At 36.1% G+C, this 16,374-nt stretch overlaps 1 protein-coding gene across 1 annotated transcript in view; it reads left to right on the top strand.

The window, feature by feature from the left end:
* Positions 1-234: 234 nt before the first annotated feature.
* The window catches only part of LOC144975585 (transforming growth factor-beta-induced protein ig-h3-like), a 29,794-nt gene continuing 13,654 nt past the window's right edge, over positions 235-16,374 (top strand). Inside the window, exon 1 of the mRNA XM_078919750.1 lies at positions 235-397. Within this exon, the coding sequence (XP_078775876.1) occupies positions 235-397 (163 nt within the window). The remainder of the gene's footprint in view (positions 398-16,374) is intronic.

Genomic DNA, 16,374 nt, shown 5'->3' with positions numbered 1-16,374 from the left:
GAGCCCTAATGCTTTGAAAGACTTTTCTTCTTTAAAACGGTTTACAGTCAAGGTTAGACAAAAAAAAAATATATATCGAATTTGCAGCTTATTTTTGAAAGTAACTCCCGCATATTCATCTCTTAAATCAGTTCACTGCCGTACTCTGGAACGACTCGTAGTTAAAAGTTGGTCAGAAAATTTGTCCTTAGCAGAAACGATCAAACCTGAGATCTCGCTAGAGTTTATGCGAAGATGAGGGTCCTTTATAACGATCGATGTTTCATGACTGAATCGCTCACCTCACAATCAATGGCACTGGTATCCGTCTATGACGCATTTGAAATTTTTTTCTGCCCTCATCCTCCTATTCACCCAGAAGTGATTTGGCAACTGGTACTATTAGCTCTGGTGGAAAGTACTTTTCCATAGACTACTGTTCTATTCAAAGGGCAGCAAGAAAATGTGATTGAGCGTTTATAACTCCACCTTGGCCATTTGTGATAATAAACAATAGCAGTGATTGGTGAACATAGGAAACTCCACAGGTTTTACTATTGATGGTATGTGTCTAAGTAAAATACCATCTGAAAACTATAGAAAGAATGAAGTTGACGTCACTCTAGTCTTTGTTGAGGATTTTTGCCATCCGCGTTTATGAGTAATTCTCACTAAACTGTATTAACCAGACTATAAAAGTTCATGGTTACACATAGCTTTGTGTGTTGGTCCGTTAGACTTCCGGATGGCAATGTTGTGATCTTCTGAGCCAAGCGCATACTATCTATATGTATACTTTAACGTTTAATAGTTTGATCGAGAAAATCGTGTGATAACTAGTCACCCATTTGGCGGTGAAAACAAAAACAATGATCAGAGAGAGGCCGATTTCGTTCACGTTATTGTTTATAAACAACAACGTATGTTTGTCCGAGCGCATGTTTCAATGGGAGCGATCGATATTCATGTTTTCGTCCAACCGAGTCATCGACCACGTGATTTGTTGCTGTCCAACGATTGATCATTTCTGTACAAATGTAAGTGGTAAACATACCCATGTGTCAAGCTGAACACAATGACTAATCGTAATGTTAGATAGTTCAAAATTTGTGATCACTTTTCACTATGTAGGTCTCATTGAGCACATTTTGCAATGTGACCAGTGACCTCGAGCACATGGAAAGTTCATATAGATCATGCCCATTGGTCAAAAATCTACAGGTTAATTAACTTAATCCTCATTCATACATGGGGCGCATAAGGCATTTACCAAGGACTGCCATTTTTGTTTGTCGGCTGCATGGATGCCGATATTTAATCAGCCTCTTTAACTCTCTCCTTACCGACCATGTTCAGTATTTCCCCAAAATGGCAGGCTTACCCACCAGAAAAATTGATTTTTTAAACTCAAACAAGCTCTCTACAAAACAACTTTATGTTCTTATTAATTAAACAGAGATCATTGTGATGTGCAAAGTAAATCTAAATAAGAAAAATATATAGATAGTATGCGCTTGGCTAAGAAATTCATAACATTGCCATCGGGAAGTATAATGGACCAACACACAAAACTATGTGTAATCTTAAACGTTTGTAGTCTGGTTAATACAGTTTAGTTAGAATCACTCACAAACGCGGATGGCAAAATACAATAACAAAAGCTTGAGTGACGTCATCTTGTTCTATCCATATTGTGTCGTAACAAATATGACGATTTGGCTGGAGGTGGTAAGGAGAGGGTTAAGCTCTTTTCCAAAAACCTTAATTTTTTTGGTCATTTTGACCATTTTAATGATTAAAATCAATTTCCTTCATCAAGTTCATTCCGATATAATACCGCTTTGAGACGATGAGTAACATTTGATATTTATTATTAATAAAAATCCAAACACCTTAGGAGGATGGGCTTGTTTTTCACTTCTCTTCGACGTCTGGTAATCCTTAGATAGAACATGCCTAAATTTCCTGCTATTCAAATCCTTATGCCACCTTGTGGTTCATTGAGCTTTTATAAAAATTAGCTTTTATATAGCGCAATATCCACTAAACGTGCTCAAAGCGCTTTGCAAAGGGTCCTGGCCAACAGCAACATTTAACATGTAGGACGGGACATTACGCCTATTAGGCGATATTCCATTTTTTTCTGGTGAGCAAACTTTCGGAATACAAAGAGATATTCAACGTCGCAGCCACCCCCTACAAAGAAGCACTCACAACAAGCGGATACAACACACCATTTGAATATACAGATAAACGCCCCCCTCTCATATAGATAGTATGCAGATGGCGTCACTCAGGCCTTTGTTATTGTTTTTGCCATCCGCGTTTGTGAGTTGTTCTCACTAAACTGTATTAACCAGACTATAAAAGTTCATGGTTACACAGAGTTTGTGTGTTGGTCCGTTATACTTCCGGATGGCAATGTTGTGAACTCCTTGGCCAAGCGCATTCTATCTATAAACCTCAACACACAAGTGAAGAACGCAAAACAAGAAAACGACATATTACTTGGTTCAACCCACCTTTCGACACAAAACGTCAGCACAAACATTGGACGGCAGTTCCTGAAGTTAATTGATACACACTTTCCAAAAAACCACAAGCTACAAAAAATTATCAACAGGAATACCATATATATACCTATAATATATATATATATATATATATATATATATATATATATATATATATCCAGAACAAAATCTATCTATCTATCTATCTATCCATCCATCCCTATATAATAATAATAATAATAATAATAATAATAATAATAATAATAATAATAATAATAATAATAATAATAATAATAATAATAATCTGGTAACTGGAATGCAAGTTTATCAGAGCAGCTACTTAATTGTAACGGTCGGTTTGTGACAGAATTAGATATTAAATATATATATATATATATATATATATATATATATATATATATATATATATATATATATATATATATACAGTAAAAAGCCCGCAATTTCGCGGGGAAAGAACTATTTTCACTCGATACTCTACTCACCATCATTTAATGAGGGCAGATTGGTAAACAACGTTGCCTGTGTAATTTGGTATATCTTCGGTTGATTTTTCTGTGTGGCCCAATAATATATTTAATAATATATTCCCTCAACTAACCCCAAGAAAAAATTAAACCTAGTACCTTTAATTAACCCTAATAGGAAAAACACTAGCACTTTAATAATACTTATGACTAACCCGATCTCGAGCTAACCCTAATAGAAAAAAATCATGACAAATTGAATAAATAAACGCCTGACAAAAGATCAAAGGTGAAAATACAAATTTAAAGAATACTGGGGATGTAGGAGCTTTCGGAATGTCTCCCCTTTAATTAGCTTATGGAAAAACAAACTTCCTAGCACCTTTAATAAGACTTATGACTAACCTCTCGAGCTAACCCTAATAGAAAAAAAAACAACTCTCGGACTGCTTTGCACTACCTTTCAATATTTAACAAATCAAAATGGCGGCTGAAAATAAAAACAATGGTCAAATTAAGAAATTTTAAACTTTCACAAATCTATCAAGGTTTGTTCTAGAGTTTTTAAAATACTTCTAGATATAATGACAAATTGTATAAATAAATGCCTGACAAAATATCAACGGTGAAAATACAAATTCAAAGAATACTGGGGATGTAGGAGCTTTCGGAATGTCTCCCCTTTACTTAACTTATGGAAAAACAAACATCCTAGCACCTTTACTAAGACTTATGACTAACCTTAAGAGAAAAAGAAATATCCTCGATCTCGAGCTAACCCTAATAGTAAAAAAAGAATCAAAATGGCGACTGAAATACCTTCATGTGCTCAAATGAATAATATCACAATGAATGCCACGATTTGCTGAAAAATGCCAACACCCACACACACATGTATACACCACACACAACACACACACACATACAAACACAAAAACACACACACGCACACACACACACACACACAAACATACACGCATTTAGAACATACATAATTACACTGATCACCGCTAAATCAACAACACAAGGGAAGTAATAATCATACTTGATGTCATAAATAGATGACGCAAATTGACAACTTTTTACAGTGTCAAAATTAGTTGATTTTGGGAGTCAAGTGTCGTCGTTGGTACATATTTTATGATATCTGTTTGACTCAACGAACTTTCAAACTGACTTTAAATTATAAAAGGAAATCAAGTTATCTGTTTATCTACCTGTAAAAAATACATTTCTAATTTACAAATATTTCAGTAGAGTTGTGCGCCGTATCAATTTTTTTTATTTACTCAAATAAGCACAATGTTCTCCACAATGCTATATTTCTTAAAGAAAGGATATATATATATATATATATATATATATATATATATATATATATATATATATATATAATTTTGACTGGTAAATCGGAACGCATGCAGGCTAACTGGAACTATTTCATCCTAGTAAAACTTACACAATATCGAGAATTGAGATCTCTGTCAAGCCCACGATTTCGAATAGCTTCCAATCAAGACTTCCCGAAAATATAATATTAAACAAAAAAAAAAACAACCAAAAACAAACAAAACAAAAAAAAAAAAACGCTGTAAATGATATCATAAAGCCGTTGACTTGCCATAATATATTACATCTATATAATATGAGATGCCTTTCAATATCTATTAAGGTAGAGACGAAATTTGAGTTTTTTATTTCCGGTGTGGGGAATACGTACCTACATACGTGTGTATTCAGTCAAGTGGTGTAGGGAATACACAGTTCTTAATAACAATGTGTTTCAACAAAACCGGAAGGCGGTTGTTTCCTGGCTTTAATCCAGGAACAACTTCAGTACCACATTATTTGAAAGCCAGATGGCAGCAGCTTCTATATGTTTTTCACACGACTATGTTATGACGATCGACCCAATCAGCAAAGTCTGGTCCGCATTCGTGCACCGTCGCAAACCCGCCGGGTAGCATCGCCACAACACACCGTTCGACTAGATGCTCTGCCGTCTCAGGTTCTTGCCCACAGCGAGTACATGTTGGACAGGTAGTAAGACCCCACCGATGAAGCTCACTGGCCGTGAAGCAGCTCCTCGACCGAAGCCGATTCGCAGTCACCCAGTGTCTCCTCTTACTGGTATCAAAGCCTGGCAACTTCTCACCAAGCTTAGAGGAGGTAACGTCCCCGATCCCACGAGGGATTGAATTCGTCCAAACCGACTTCATCTCGTATGTGCAGCTCTAGACGTAGTCAGGGATTCTGCGTACAAGGGTTGCCCGGACTTATTTCGACTCGAAACGGGGGCGCCGTCCATTATGCGCATCAGAGGGGTATCCCCATTCCCTCTCTCTTTGATCTTACTCAGCCAGTTTCCCGTAATCGTCTCCCAAGATGACGTCACTCAAGCTTTTGTTATTGTATTTTGCCATCCGCGTTTGTGAGTGATTCTAACTAAACTGTATTAACCAGACTACGAACGTTTAAGATTACACATAGTTTTGTGTGTTGGTCCATTATACTTCCGGATGGCAATGTTATGAATTTCTTAGCCAAGCGCATACTATCTATAAATCGTTCTTATTTATATTTACTTTGCACATCACAATGATCTCTGTTTAATTAATAAGAACATAAAGTTGTTTTGTAGAGAGCTTGTTTGAGTTTAAAAAAATCAATTTTTCTGGTGGGTAAGCTGCCATTTTGGGGAAATACTGAACCTGGTCGGTAAGGAGAGAGTTAAAGAGGCTGCCTTAATATCGTCGTCCACGCAACCGACAAACAGAAATGGCAGTCCTTGGTAAATGACTTATGCACCCCATGCATGGATGAGGATTAATTTAATTGGATTCAGTAGTCTGATGTCACGCCGCCCGGCAACGGCGGCCATCTTGGATCTAAACAAAGAAAATCATTACTTTTTATTCTTCATGCTGGCTAGAACTTTTCATATCCCTTGTGATCAGAATGTGTAAAAGTCAGAACAAGATCAAATTTATGTGTGTTTTTTCTCCTCTGGATATGCTTTTATGCTCGCCGGAGAAATATTTCATAGGGGCGTCCGCCATTGTTCCGATAGTTTAGAGCCAGTGTTACTAAGTTAACATGCGTCATTAGGAAGGAAGTGACGTTATGACTGTTGAAGAGTATTAACCTGCTGATTTTTGACCAATTGAAACATGTGCTCGGACAAACATATGTTGTTGTTTATAAACAATAACGTGAACGAAATCGGCCTCTCTCTGATCATTGTTTTTGTTTGCACCTCTAAAGGGTGACTAGTTATCACACGATTTTCTCGATCAAACTATTAAACGTTAAAGTATACATATATATAGTATGCGCTTGGCTCAGAAGATCACAACATTGCCATCCGGAAGTCTAACGGACCAACACACAAAGCTATGTGTAACCATGAACTTTTATAGTCTGGTTAATACAGTTTAGTGAGAATTACTCATAAACGCGAATGACAAAAATCAACAACAAAGACCTGAGTGACGTCAACTTCATTCATCTATAGTTTTCAGTTGGTATTTTACTTAGACACATACCATCAATAGTAAAACCTGAGGAGTTTCCTATGTTAATCAATCACTGTCATTGTTTATTATCACAAATGGCCAAGGTGGAGTTATAAACGCTCAATCACATTTTCTTGCTGCCCTTTGAATAGAACAGTAGTCTATGGAAAAGTACTTTCCACCAGAGCTAATAGTACCAGTTGCCAAATCACTTCTGGGTGGATAGGAGGATGAGGGCAGAAAAAAATTTCAAATGCGTCATAGACGGATACCAGTGCCATTGATTGTGAAGTGGGCGATGAAGTCATGAAGACAAGCTGCAAATTCGATATATATATATATATAATATATATATATATATATATATATATATATATATATATATATATATATAAATAATATATATATATAATATATATATATATATATATATATATATATATATTATTTTTTTTTTTTTAAATATTTTTTTTTCTCTCTAACCTTGACTGTAAACCGTTTTAAAGAAGAAAAGTCTTTCAAATCCTTAGGGCTCATGGTGCCGTGGTTTATCAGGGTGACCGTAGGGCTAAATGGACAGTAATAATTGTTTCTATCCTAAACACACATCCTTAGCAGGCTTTTTGGACATATCCTGAGACGAGATCCGAAAATGTCTGCCAGTATTGCAATGGTCGTCTGGTTCGAAGAAGATCTAAGGAATTGAAGATCAGCGACTGAATCTCAACACTGTTGAGGATCTTCAGCACCGCAGGTGGTTGGTATCGATCGACAACGGTAGTTAAACCTTAAGCGCGACCTGGTGGAAGCAGCCGAAGCATCACAGTCCAATGACAGAGATTCGAAAGGCTCATACTCACTCACTCAATCCTCTCCGGGCCTGCTGGCACATGAGGCGATGCAAGGGATCTCCACCTGGTCCTAACAGCAGCTATTCTTGGGGCCATCTCGAGGGGCAGACCTCTCTGCTTTAGGTCCCGCTCTACCATACGTCTCCAAACTCACTGTGGTGGCCTCGCTTCTTCTTTCATTGGGATGTCCATCGCAGAGCCTTCCTTATCAGTGTTTCATCAGTTCTGCGACAGACCTGCCCCAACCGTTGCCATCTTCTACTTTTAATGAGACTCTCCAGAGACTCCAAGTCAGCTCTCGCTCTCAGGTCCTCATTTGACATTGTGTTTGGTCAGAATATCTCGAAAATATTTGTTTGGAATACTTCAATTTTCTGGATGATACTCTCTGTGATCTTCCTACATTCTGATCCATAGAGCAAAACGGTCAAGACATGACTTTCAAAAATCTTTATTTGAGTGCTGGAATATAATCCCGTTACTGTCCAAATTTGATTGCGAGAAGCGAATGTCTGGTTTGACTTAATGGTTCTGGTGAAAGGCTCATAATTAAATCAAAGTAATTTCCACCATACATAACAAGTCCAGATACCCAATGACTCCTTGGTGGACAGGGGAAATGATGTGCAAAATGCCTTTTTACTGTCGTACTCTGGAAAGACTCGTATTTTTATAATATGACCAGAAAACTCGTCATACAAACATCGATCGATATAAAGGACCCTCATCTTCGCATAAACTCTAGCAAGATCCCAGGTTTGATAGTTTCTGCTAGGGACAAATTTTCTGACCAACTTTTAATTACGAGTCATTCCAGAGTACGGCAATGAACTGATTACGAGATGAATATGTGGGAATTACCATCAAAAATAAATATCTGCCATACTCTGGAAAAACCCATATTTGAAAATTTGGCCAGAAAAATCGTCCTTCAAATATCGATCGATTTAAATGACCCTCATCTAGGCAAAAACTCTCAAACCTGGGAATTCGCAAAGTCCCAGGTTTGAGAGTTTTTTTTTGCCAAGATGAAGGTCGTTTAAATCCATCGATATTTGAAGGACGAGTTTTCTGGCCAAATTTCAAACATTATAGGTTTTTCCAGAATACAGCAGCATTATTGGAACACTTTGTCGTAGGTATTGGGAATCAAAGATAGGCCTTCAACACAACCTTACAACGTAACCATATACCGATCATATCATACTTGATTTACTTTTGTTTGGGTGTTCTTGAGAAAAAAGGCTATTAAACGAAACATTTGTGACCCAACGCATTGTCACAGTGATCAGGATGTCCGAGGTTCGATCCCCATTCGCGGAAGATTGACTTTTTAGGACGTTTTTTAACTTGTATTTTTCATTTTTTGCTTTGTCTGGTACTGTCATATACACACTTTTTCAAATTTGCATCCTCGTCTAGACGCAGTTATGTGGTCTTGTGGTATGACACTCGCCTTCAGTCCAAAAGATCCAGGGTTCGAGCAGCGCACAGATGAGTCCTTGGAAAAGACTATTTACTCAAATGCTCTAACCGTTATCAGGTATAAAACGAATATCTGGACCGCCAGCGTTGTCTCCTTCGGAATAAAATTGTAATATCGCCTAACGGGCGTCTTATATCGTCCTTCCTGTTAAGTCTCGCTGCTGGATAGGGACCCCTTGTAAAGCGTTTCGAACGCGTTTAGTGGATATTGCGCTATATAAATGCTCGAGTTAAATAAATGATTCTAAATGTGTGGACAACAGACATTTCATTCTCCAGGTCGTTATAAATTTGAATTCATTATTTTTTTTACATCTAGTTCACTCCTACATAAAACCTGTTTGAGGCGTTGAATCATATAATCTATTGTTTGTTGATGTTTTGATCTGAAACTTGTGATTTTCATAACCTTTTCTAGATACTTGTAGTTTTGAGTGGTGATTTTGCTTTTTATTTTGGACAAATCTCAGATCAAAGGGTTCGAAACGAAAGTCTTGGACTCAAAATAATTCAACAGTATTCCCTTAGGAAAGGGATTTAAACTTGGGCTTCATTTAGCGCATTATCCACTAAATTGTGCTCAAATCAACTAAAAAGGGTTTTGAACCAACAGTAACATATCACTTGTAGGACTAGATATGACGCCTGTGGAGCGCTATAACATGTTCTTATGTGAATGTGTCTTTTCCAAAGATTCAACTTCACACAGTCTGAGGTTGGACTCGAATCAAGGACTTGCCGGTATGCAGGCGAGTTTACAGACCTTTTCGTCATTGTATCAGTCGTATGTATGTATATATATATATATATATATATATATATATATATATATATATATATATATATATATATATTCAATATTCCTTTTTTATGGCTAGACGAGATGGATGTCGACTTAGAGAAGAATTCAGTGAACAATTTTACTCCAATATACACTCAGTAAGTTTTATTCGTAATACAAGATGACGACGGCAAAACACACACACACACACACACACACATACACAAAACAGACACAATATCATTATATATAACAAAACCATACGATCTTATTAATAATACGATCACATATAAAGACGATGAATTGGATAAAGAGATTATGTGCTGAAGGCTCGGGATTAGCCTTTATTGCTGCTGTTATTATTTTATTATCATTATTATTATCATCATCATCATCATCATCATCATCATCATCAACATCAACATCATCATCGCAGTACTAAATATCGATCGATTCCAATGACCCTCATCTTGGCAAAATCTCTCAAACTTGAGGAGGTTCCTTTTATTACTGGCTAAGCCACAGTCAGATAGAAAATGAATCAACACTCTCAATCAATTTATTAGACTCCGTAGAATCACCAAAGAAAATTTGAAGTTTCAAAACTCATAGAATTGTCCAAGTGATACTTAGTTGCTATCTAGAAGCGGTTTTTAAGTAATGTATTTATGCTTTTTTTGTTGGCTGAAGAAGGGTTGTCATGGTCTCAAGTGAGTAAAGAGCTACTCGACTATGCATAAAGATATATGTAGAATGAGGCCCCAGAATTTACTAGTTACTATAAATGAAAAACAATTAACGATTTGTTTACAATGAAATAAAAATAATGATGAAATTTAATTAAAAGAGATAAACAGTGATCGTGGCAGTTACAAATAGAGATATGAATATTTTACGTAACTTATGATAATATGTCAGGTTCGTAAGTTTACGTTTCCAGGCAGTTGATGGGCTTGGATGATCTATTCCTCTGATAACAGGATCGGACTCGTAAAATTCCACTTCCAGGCAATTGGTAATGGGTTAATATGTAATCCTTTGACAGCGGGCTCGGGTTTGATCCTTGAAGATTATACAATCAAAGTTAAAAGCTCCGGCGTCTTAATGGTGTAGATATAATATCTACAAAGTCCCAAAAGATAAAAATCTTACAGTATATAGAAGGAATAGAGCGACTGGCCGTCCGGCATAGATTGTGAAGAGAAGTGAGTGTCAAATGTTAGACCTATCAGCTTTTATAATAAGTGGCTACGTGACAGAATGTAGAACGAAAAGTATTCACTAATTAGAAATTAATTCGAGGGAAGGCTATAAAAGGAAAGACGATCTAATATTAGAAGGTAAAGTTTATCTAAGCCTACCGAAATATAACTGGAGTGAGATGAATTCAGTTCTTAATAAAATAAAATTTAATAAGATAATTGTGAACAACCTTTACTGTGACACCCCCCACCCACGTTTAAAATATACTCTTTAACCATTATGGGAAAGATAGATTTTACAAACGGAAGTAAATTTACTATCATGATACTCTAGCATTAATCCATTGTTATGATTTGTGCTACAATTAAATTATTTATTAACTAGACATGGACATGTTTATATTAACGTAGGTATATGAATGGGTGACAATAACAATGAAAGATTGTGATTACAAATCATTGTGATGAACAACATGATGGCAATGTGATTACAAATCATTGTGATAAACAATAGTGATGGCAATGAAGCATGATTTAAGTCGATGATATGAAGGTAATTTACTGAATGAAATGAATGAAAATGTAAATGGAATATTGACATTTCAATTATTAATCATAAATGAGTGAAAATTCATAACAATAATAGATAAAGAGAAGATTTCCCAAATCATGAATGGGTATGGTATATATATCCAAACAATACTCAATGTTACATTAAGTTGGGTCATCATGTTTACAAATAAAATTGTCGAAATTGTGCGTTCTGATTTGGCATAATTTTCGAGGTAACTAACAGTATGCATGAGAGGTTAAGTTATACCCTTCTCACGTCATTACACTAATCGAGAAAGTAGGTCGGCGTGAATATTTTCACAGCCTGGTATGTGAGAGATACTGAAAGTGTAATTTTGTAAAAATAGACTCCACCTTAGTACTCTACTATTATTCATTTTGTTATTTCTTATGTACGTGAGTGGTTTATGGTCCGTATCGACCACAAACTCTTTTAGCAGTAGATATCTGCTGAATGTCTTTAAAGCAAAGACGATGGCCAGTCCTTCACGCTCTATTACAGAGTATCGTGATTCTCTGTCCAATAATTTTCTGCTTGCATATAAGCAAGGCATTAGAGTTCCCTCATGCTCCTGTAATAGTACACCTGCGATGCCCTTATCAGACGCGTCAGTTCTTACAACAAATTCTTTTGACATGTCGGGTAATTTAAGAATTGGTTCTGAACAGAGTAATGCCTTTAATTGGTTAAAGCTATTCTGACACGCTTCTGTCCAAACAATTTTGTTCGGTGACCCATTCTTTGTCAGATTTGTTAGCGGTGTCGCGATGTGCGCGAAGTTGTAAATGTATTTCCTGTAAAAATTTAGGAGCCCAAGTACTTTGCGTACTTCTTTTTTTGTCTTAGGTGGTTGCAATTGTGCGATTTTTGTTTGTTTTTCTGTCTCGGGTGTCTGTGTCCCATGACCAACGGTATGATTAATCCTGCATTTGAAGCTTCGATATTAGTAAACATAGGTTGCGACACTGTGTCTCTATCAAAATATCTGTTTAGCATATTTGCATGGAATTTCTTTGTTGTGTTGTTAATTTTAATCTCGTAATTAACATTAGATTTTACTGCTGTTATTTTGAATGGTCCTTTCCATGTAGCTAAAAGTTTACTCGAGTCATCGGGTAAGAGTATTAGTACTTTGTCACCAATCTCAAAATTTCTTGATTTGCTTTTGCGATCAGAGTATTCCTTGTATTTCTCTGCTTTTTTTGGTGACGGATTCCTGTGCTAGCTTACATGTGTCCTCTATTCTGTCTTTCAGGTTTCTTACATATTCGTAAGCAAACATAATTTCGTTATTGTCCTCCTCATTCCCTTTACAAATGTCGGCTACTATATTGATCGGGCCGCGAGGTGATCGTCCATACATCAACTCAAATGGGGAGTAGCCTGTAGATTCTTGGGGTATTTCTCTATATGCAAATAGGATTGCTGGTAAGTATCTGTCCCAATCATCTGGTTTTTCTGCTGACACTTTTCTTAACATATTCTTTAGAGTGCCATTAAATCTTTCACAAAGACCATTTGCTTGGGGGTGGTAGGGAGTTGTGAATGAGTGTTGGATTCCCATGAGTTTCATGGTTTCATGCATCATATGTGATGTAAATTGGGGTCCATTGTCCGACAGTATCTCATTTGGTATGCCTATTCTAGTAAAAATTGTCATCAATGCTTCAGCTATGTGATCCGATGTAGTTGATTTCAATGCTATCGCTTCTGGCCACCTGGTTGCGTAATCGACTCGTGTTAGTATGTGTGTATGGTTTCTATCTGACTTTGTTAAAGGGCCTATAATGTCAATTGCAACTTTTTGAAAAACTTTTTCAATAACTGGGGTTGTCTCTAATGGCAATCTCGGTATTCTGCCTTTTGCGACTCTTCTTTGGCATGTGTCACACGATTTCACATATTCTCGGACGTCTTTAGTAATTCCAGGCCATGTGAAATTCTCGGATATTCTCTTCAATGTGGAAGAGCTCCCAAGATGTCCAGAAGTTATTGAATCGTGCGCTATTCCAAGGATTTTGTTTCTGTAAATACTCGGCGTGACCAGTTGTTTAGCTATTTTGTTTCTTTTCCTATGTAACCTGAACAGAATATCTTTTTCAATGATGTATTCAACTTTTGATTTCGTCCCTTTGTTTGCGATATTGAAATATGAAGTTAAAGTCGGGTCCTTTTTCTGTTCTTCAATGAACCTGTTCCTGTCAAATTGTTGTGGTTCTAGAGAAATAGTCATTGGCTTCTCTGTTGTCTTAGTCATCTTTCTTGTTTCTGCTAGACAAGCTGTTTCTTGGGTTAATGACCATTCTTTTACATCTGTTGGGTTGTCTTTAAGACCTTTTATATTGCCAACAATAACATCAGCGACGGGGTTGGGAAGTATACAGCATTCCACTATTCCTGTATAGTATGGGGTTTCTATGTACACGTTAGCTGTTTCAAAGGTTTCGACTGTGCCACTGAATGTGATGCATTGTACCGTTTTTCCAGTTTTGTCTTCGTCATTGATCAAAGATGCTTTTATTCCTACTGTACTGCATCCTGTGTCTCTCAATATTTTGCAATCAGTTCCATTAGCTTTGCCTTCACAAAAAAATAGCGATCCTGATTTGTGAGTTTGTGTTAAAAGTGACATACCTTTCACGCAATACACATTTATATTTTCTCCTGACATTACTCGTATCTGATTGTTTACACTTGTTTGGAGTGATGCATTTGCAGTTTCTTTTGGATATCCCACGATTTTGTAACATTTGTCTGCTGTGTGGCCTTTCATTCCACAATATTGACATTTAATTATAGGTTTGTTGGTTTTCTTATACTCAGTATTATTGTCAGTGCTATTTCTTGTTTTGTTTTGATAGGGTCGGCTATGGTCTCTATTGAACTGTTTGTTCCATGGTTTGTTACTATGGTCATCTTGTTTCACTTGCGTGTTCCGAGTGATTGATCGGCTCGTTCTATTTGAGTACTGAACTTTAGGTGTACCTGGACTCTGAGCAGCGGCAGCGTAGTATGGTTCCTTCAATGTTCTGCTAAGGGGTGTCAATGGATGTGCGCTGTTAAAGTTTTCTGCGTAGATTTTTAATTTGTCCAAGTTTTCTGGCTTTCTCTCTTTAAAGAATGCGACTAAATCTGGGTTGCAAGCTTGATAGATTCGATTCTTCAGCGTGAGATAGTAAAGGCCTGCAAAGTCGTCTTGTTTTACGTTTGCCAACTCAAGCCACCGATTTAGAAATTGAGTAATTCGGTTCACGAATGTATTAAAGTCTTCTCCACTTTCCGGTTTTGCAGTGTGAAACCTTTCCTGGTAACCATCTTCCGTTAATCTAAATCTTTTTAGTAGAGCGTCTTTAATTTTTCCATAGTCATCTGCATCTTCAGTTGTTAAGGTATAGAAAACTTTTAGCGGTTCTCCAGATAAGCAGTTAATCAAGGCTGTGGCCCATTTGCTTTCTGGCCAACGATAACCTTTAGCCTGAACTTCGAATCGGTGTAAGAAGGATTCTAGACAGTCTGAGCGTTCATCGTATGTTGGCATGCGTGGAAGTTTCACGAAAAATTCATCACTATTATTATGTTTTCTTTCATGACCGGTTTTTGTTTTTTCAATTTCCAGCATCATTTGGGTCCTTTTGGTTTCTTCTTCTGCTAAAGCTATTTGTCTTTTTAGTTCCCTTTCTTGGACTCTTTCTTCTCGTTCTTCTCTACGTATTCTTTCTTCATGTTCTTTTTCTTCTCTACGAATTCTTTCTTCATGTTCTTTTTCTTCTCTACGAATTCTTTCTTCATTTTCTTCTCTACGAATTCTTTCTTCATGTTCTTTTTCTTCTTTTACTTTCTCTTCGCACCATGAAAATATTCTTTCTTGGGGTATTTCTAAGTCCTTTGCGAGACTTAAGTATCTTTTAAATGCTTCCATGTTGCAATAAATTAGTTACGATATTTTATATATATTATATTGACAGGATACTGTTACTGACTGTTTTATTTATTTACACTTACTGGAATGAACTGTTCTATTTTTAGAAATCTCTCTCTCTTATTTCAACTTATTATGTATGTTGAATTTGATGCCTTTTATCGTTATATCTTATAAAGCAATGTGTCAATACAATGCGTAGTTATTATGACTTGTGTCAATAACAATGTGTCAATCGCGTGTGCTCTAAACTATGTTACTACGAAAAATGTATCACCAATGTGTGTGACTCGTCGTTAGTTTGTATACAATTATTCGCAATGACGCTAATATACTAGAGTGTGATAACAATAATAGGATGCCAAAATAATCCCAAGTTATCTATCACTAAATATAACACGACGGCTAGTAGACTCCTTTTATTATTATTTAGTTTTTAAAGACTCACTTTTCAGAACATAATATATAAGTGGTTTTCGGTAACAGTAATATGCCAAAAATGCATTTAAAACAAATCACTATGCAAAACAAATCACGATGTCTATAGTTACTATGTGATGCCCAACTCATGTAAAAGAGAATAATGAAGGATATATTTACCAACTCAATTCGTGGCTGGGACCTCTCTCTTGTTCAATGGTTGTTCAACAATTGTAATTAGGCATTGAAGAGTGTTTAACAGTGATGTCTGAAATACAAAACAATAAAATATCGTAAGATTTACAATAGTTACAAAATGTGTTCACAACACTGAGTGAATGGATGATAGGTGAATGAATCGTTATGGAATGTAAACATATTGAAAACAATTCATGAATGAGGCAAACAACAAAATGAAATGAGTGATATAATAACAAAGTGGACAAGGAATGAATGAATGAATGAAAAACTGAGTGAATAAATGAATGAATGAATGGATAATGTATGAATGAAAGAATGAAGGGAGGAATAAATGTATGAATGATTGGATAAATGGGTGAATAAACGAATGAATGGATAAATGAATGAATGAATAAAATAATGAATGAACAATGAATGAATGAATAATTTATAAATGAATAAATGAA

The sequence above is a fragment of the Berghia stephanieae genome, chromosome 6, assembly GCF_034508935.2.
Source record: "Berghia stephanieae isolate SIO BIC M18660-M18661 chromosome 6, UCSD_Bste_1.3, whole genome shotgun sequence".
Classification (NCBI taxonomy): Eukaryota; Metazoa; Mollusca; class Gastropoda; order Nudibranchia; family Aeolidiidae; genus Berghia; species Berghia stephanieae.
The sequence above is the reverse complement of the archived record's forward strand: the minus strand, read 5'-3'. Positions and strand labels throughout refer to the sequence as shown.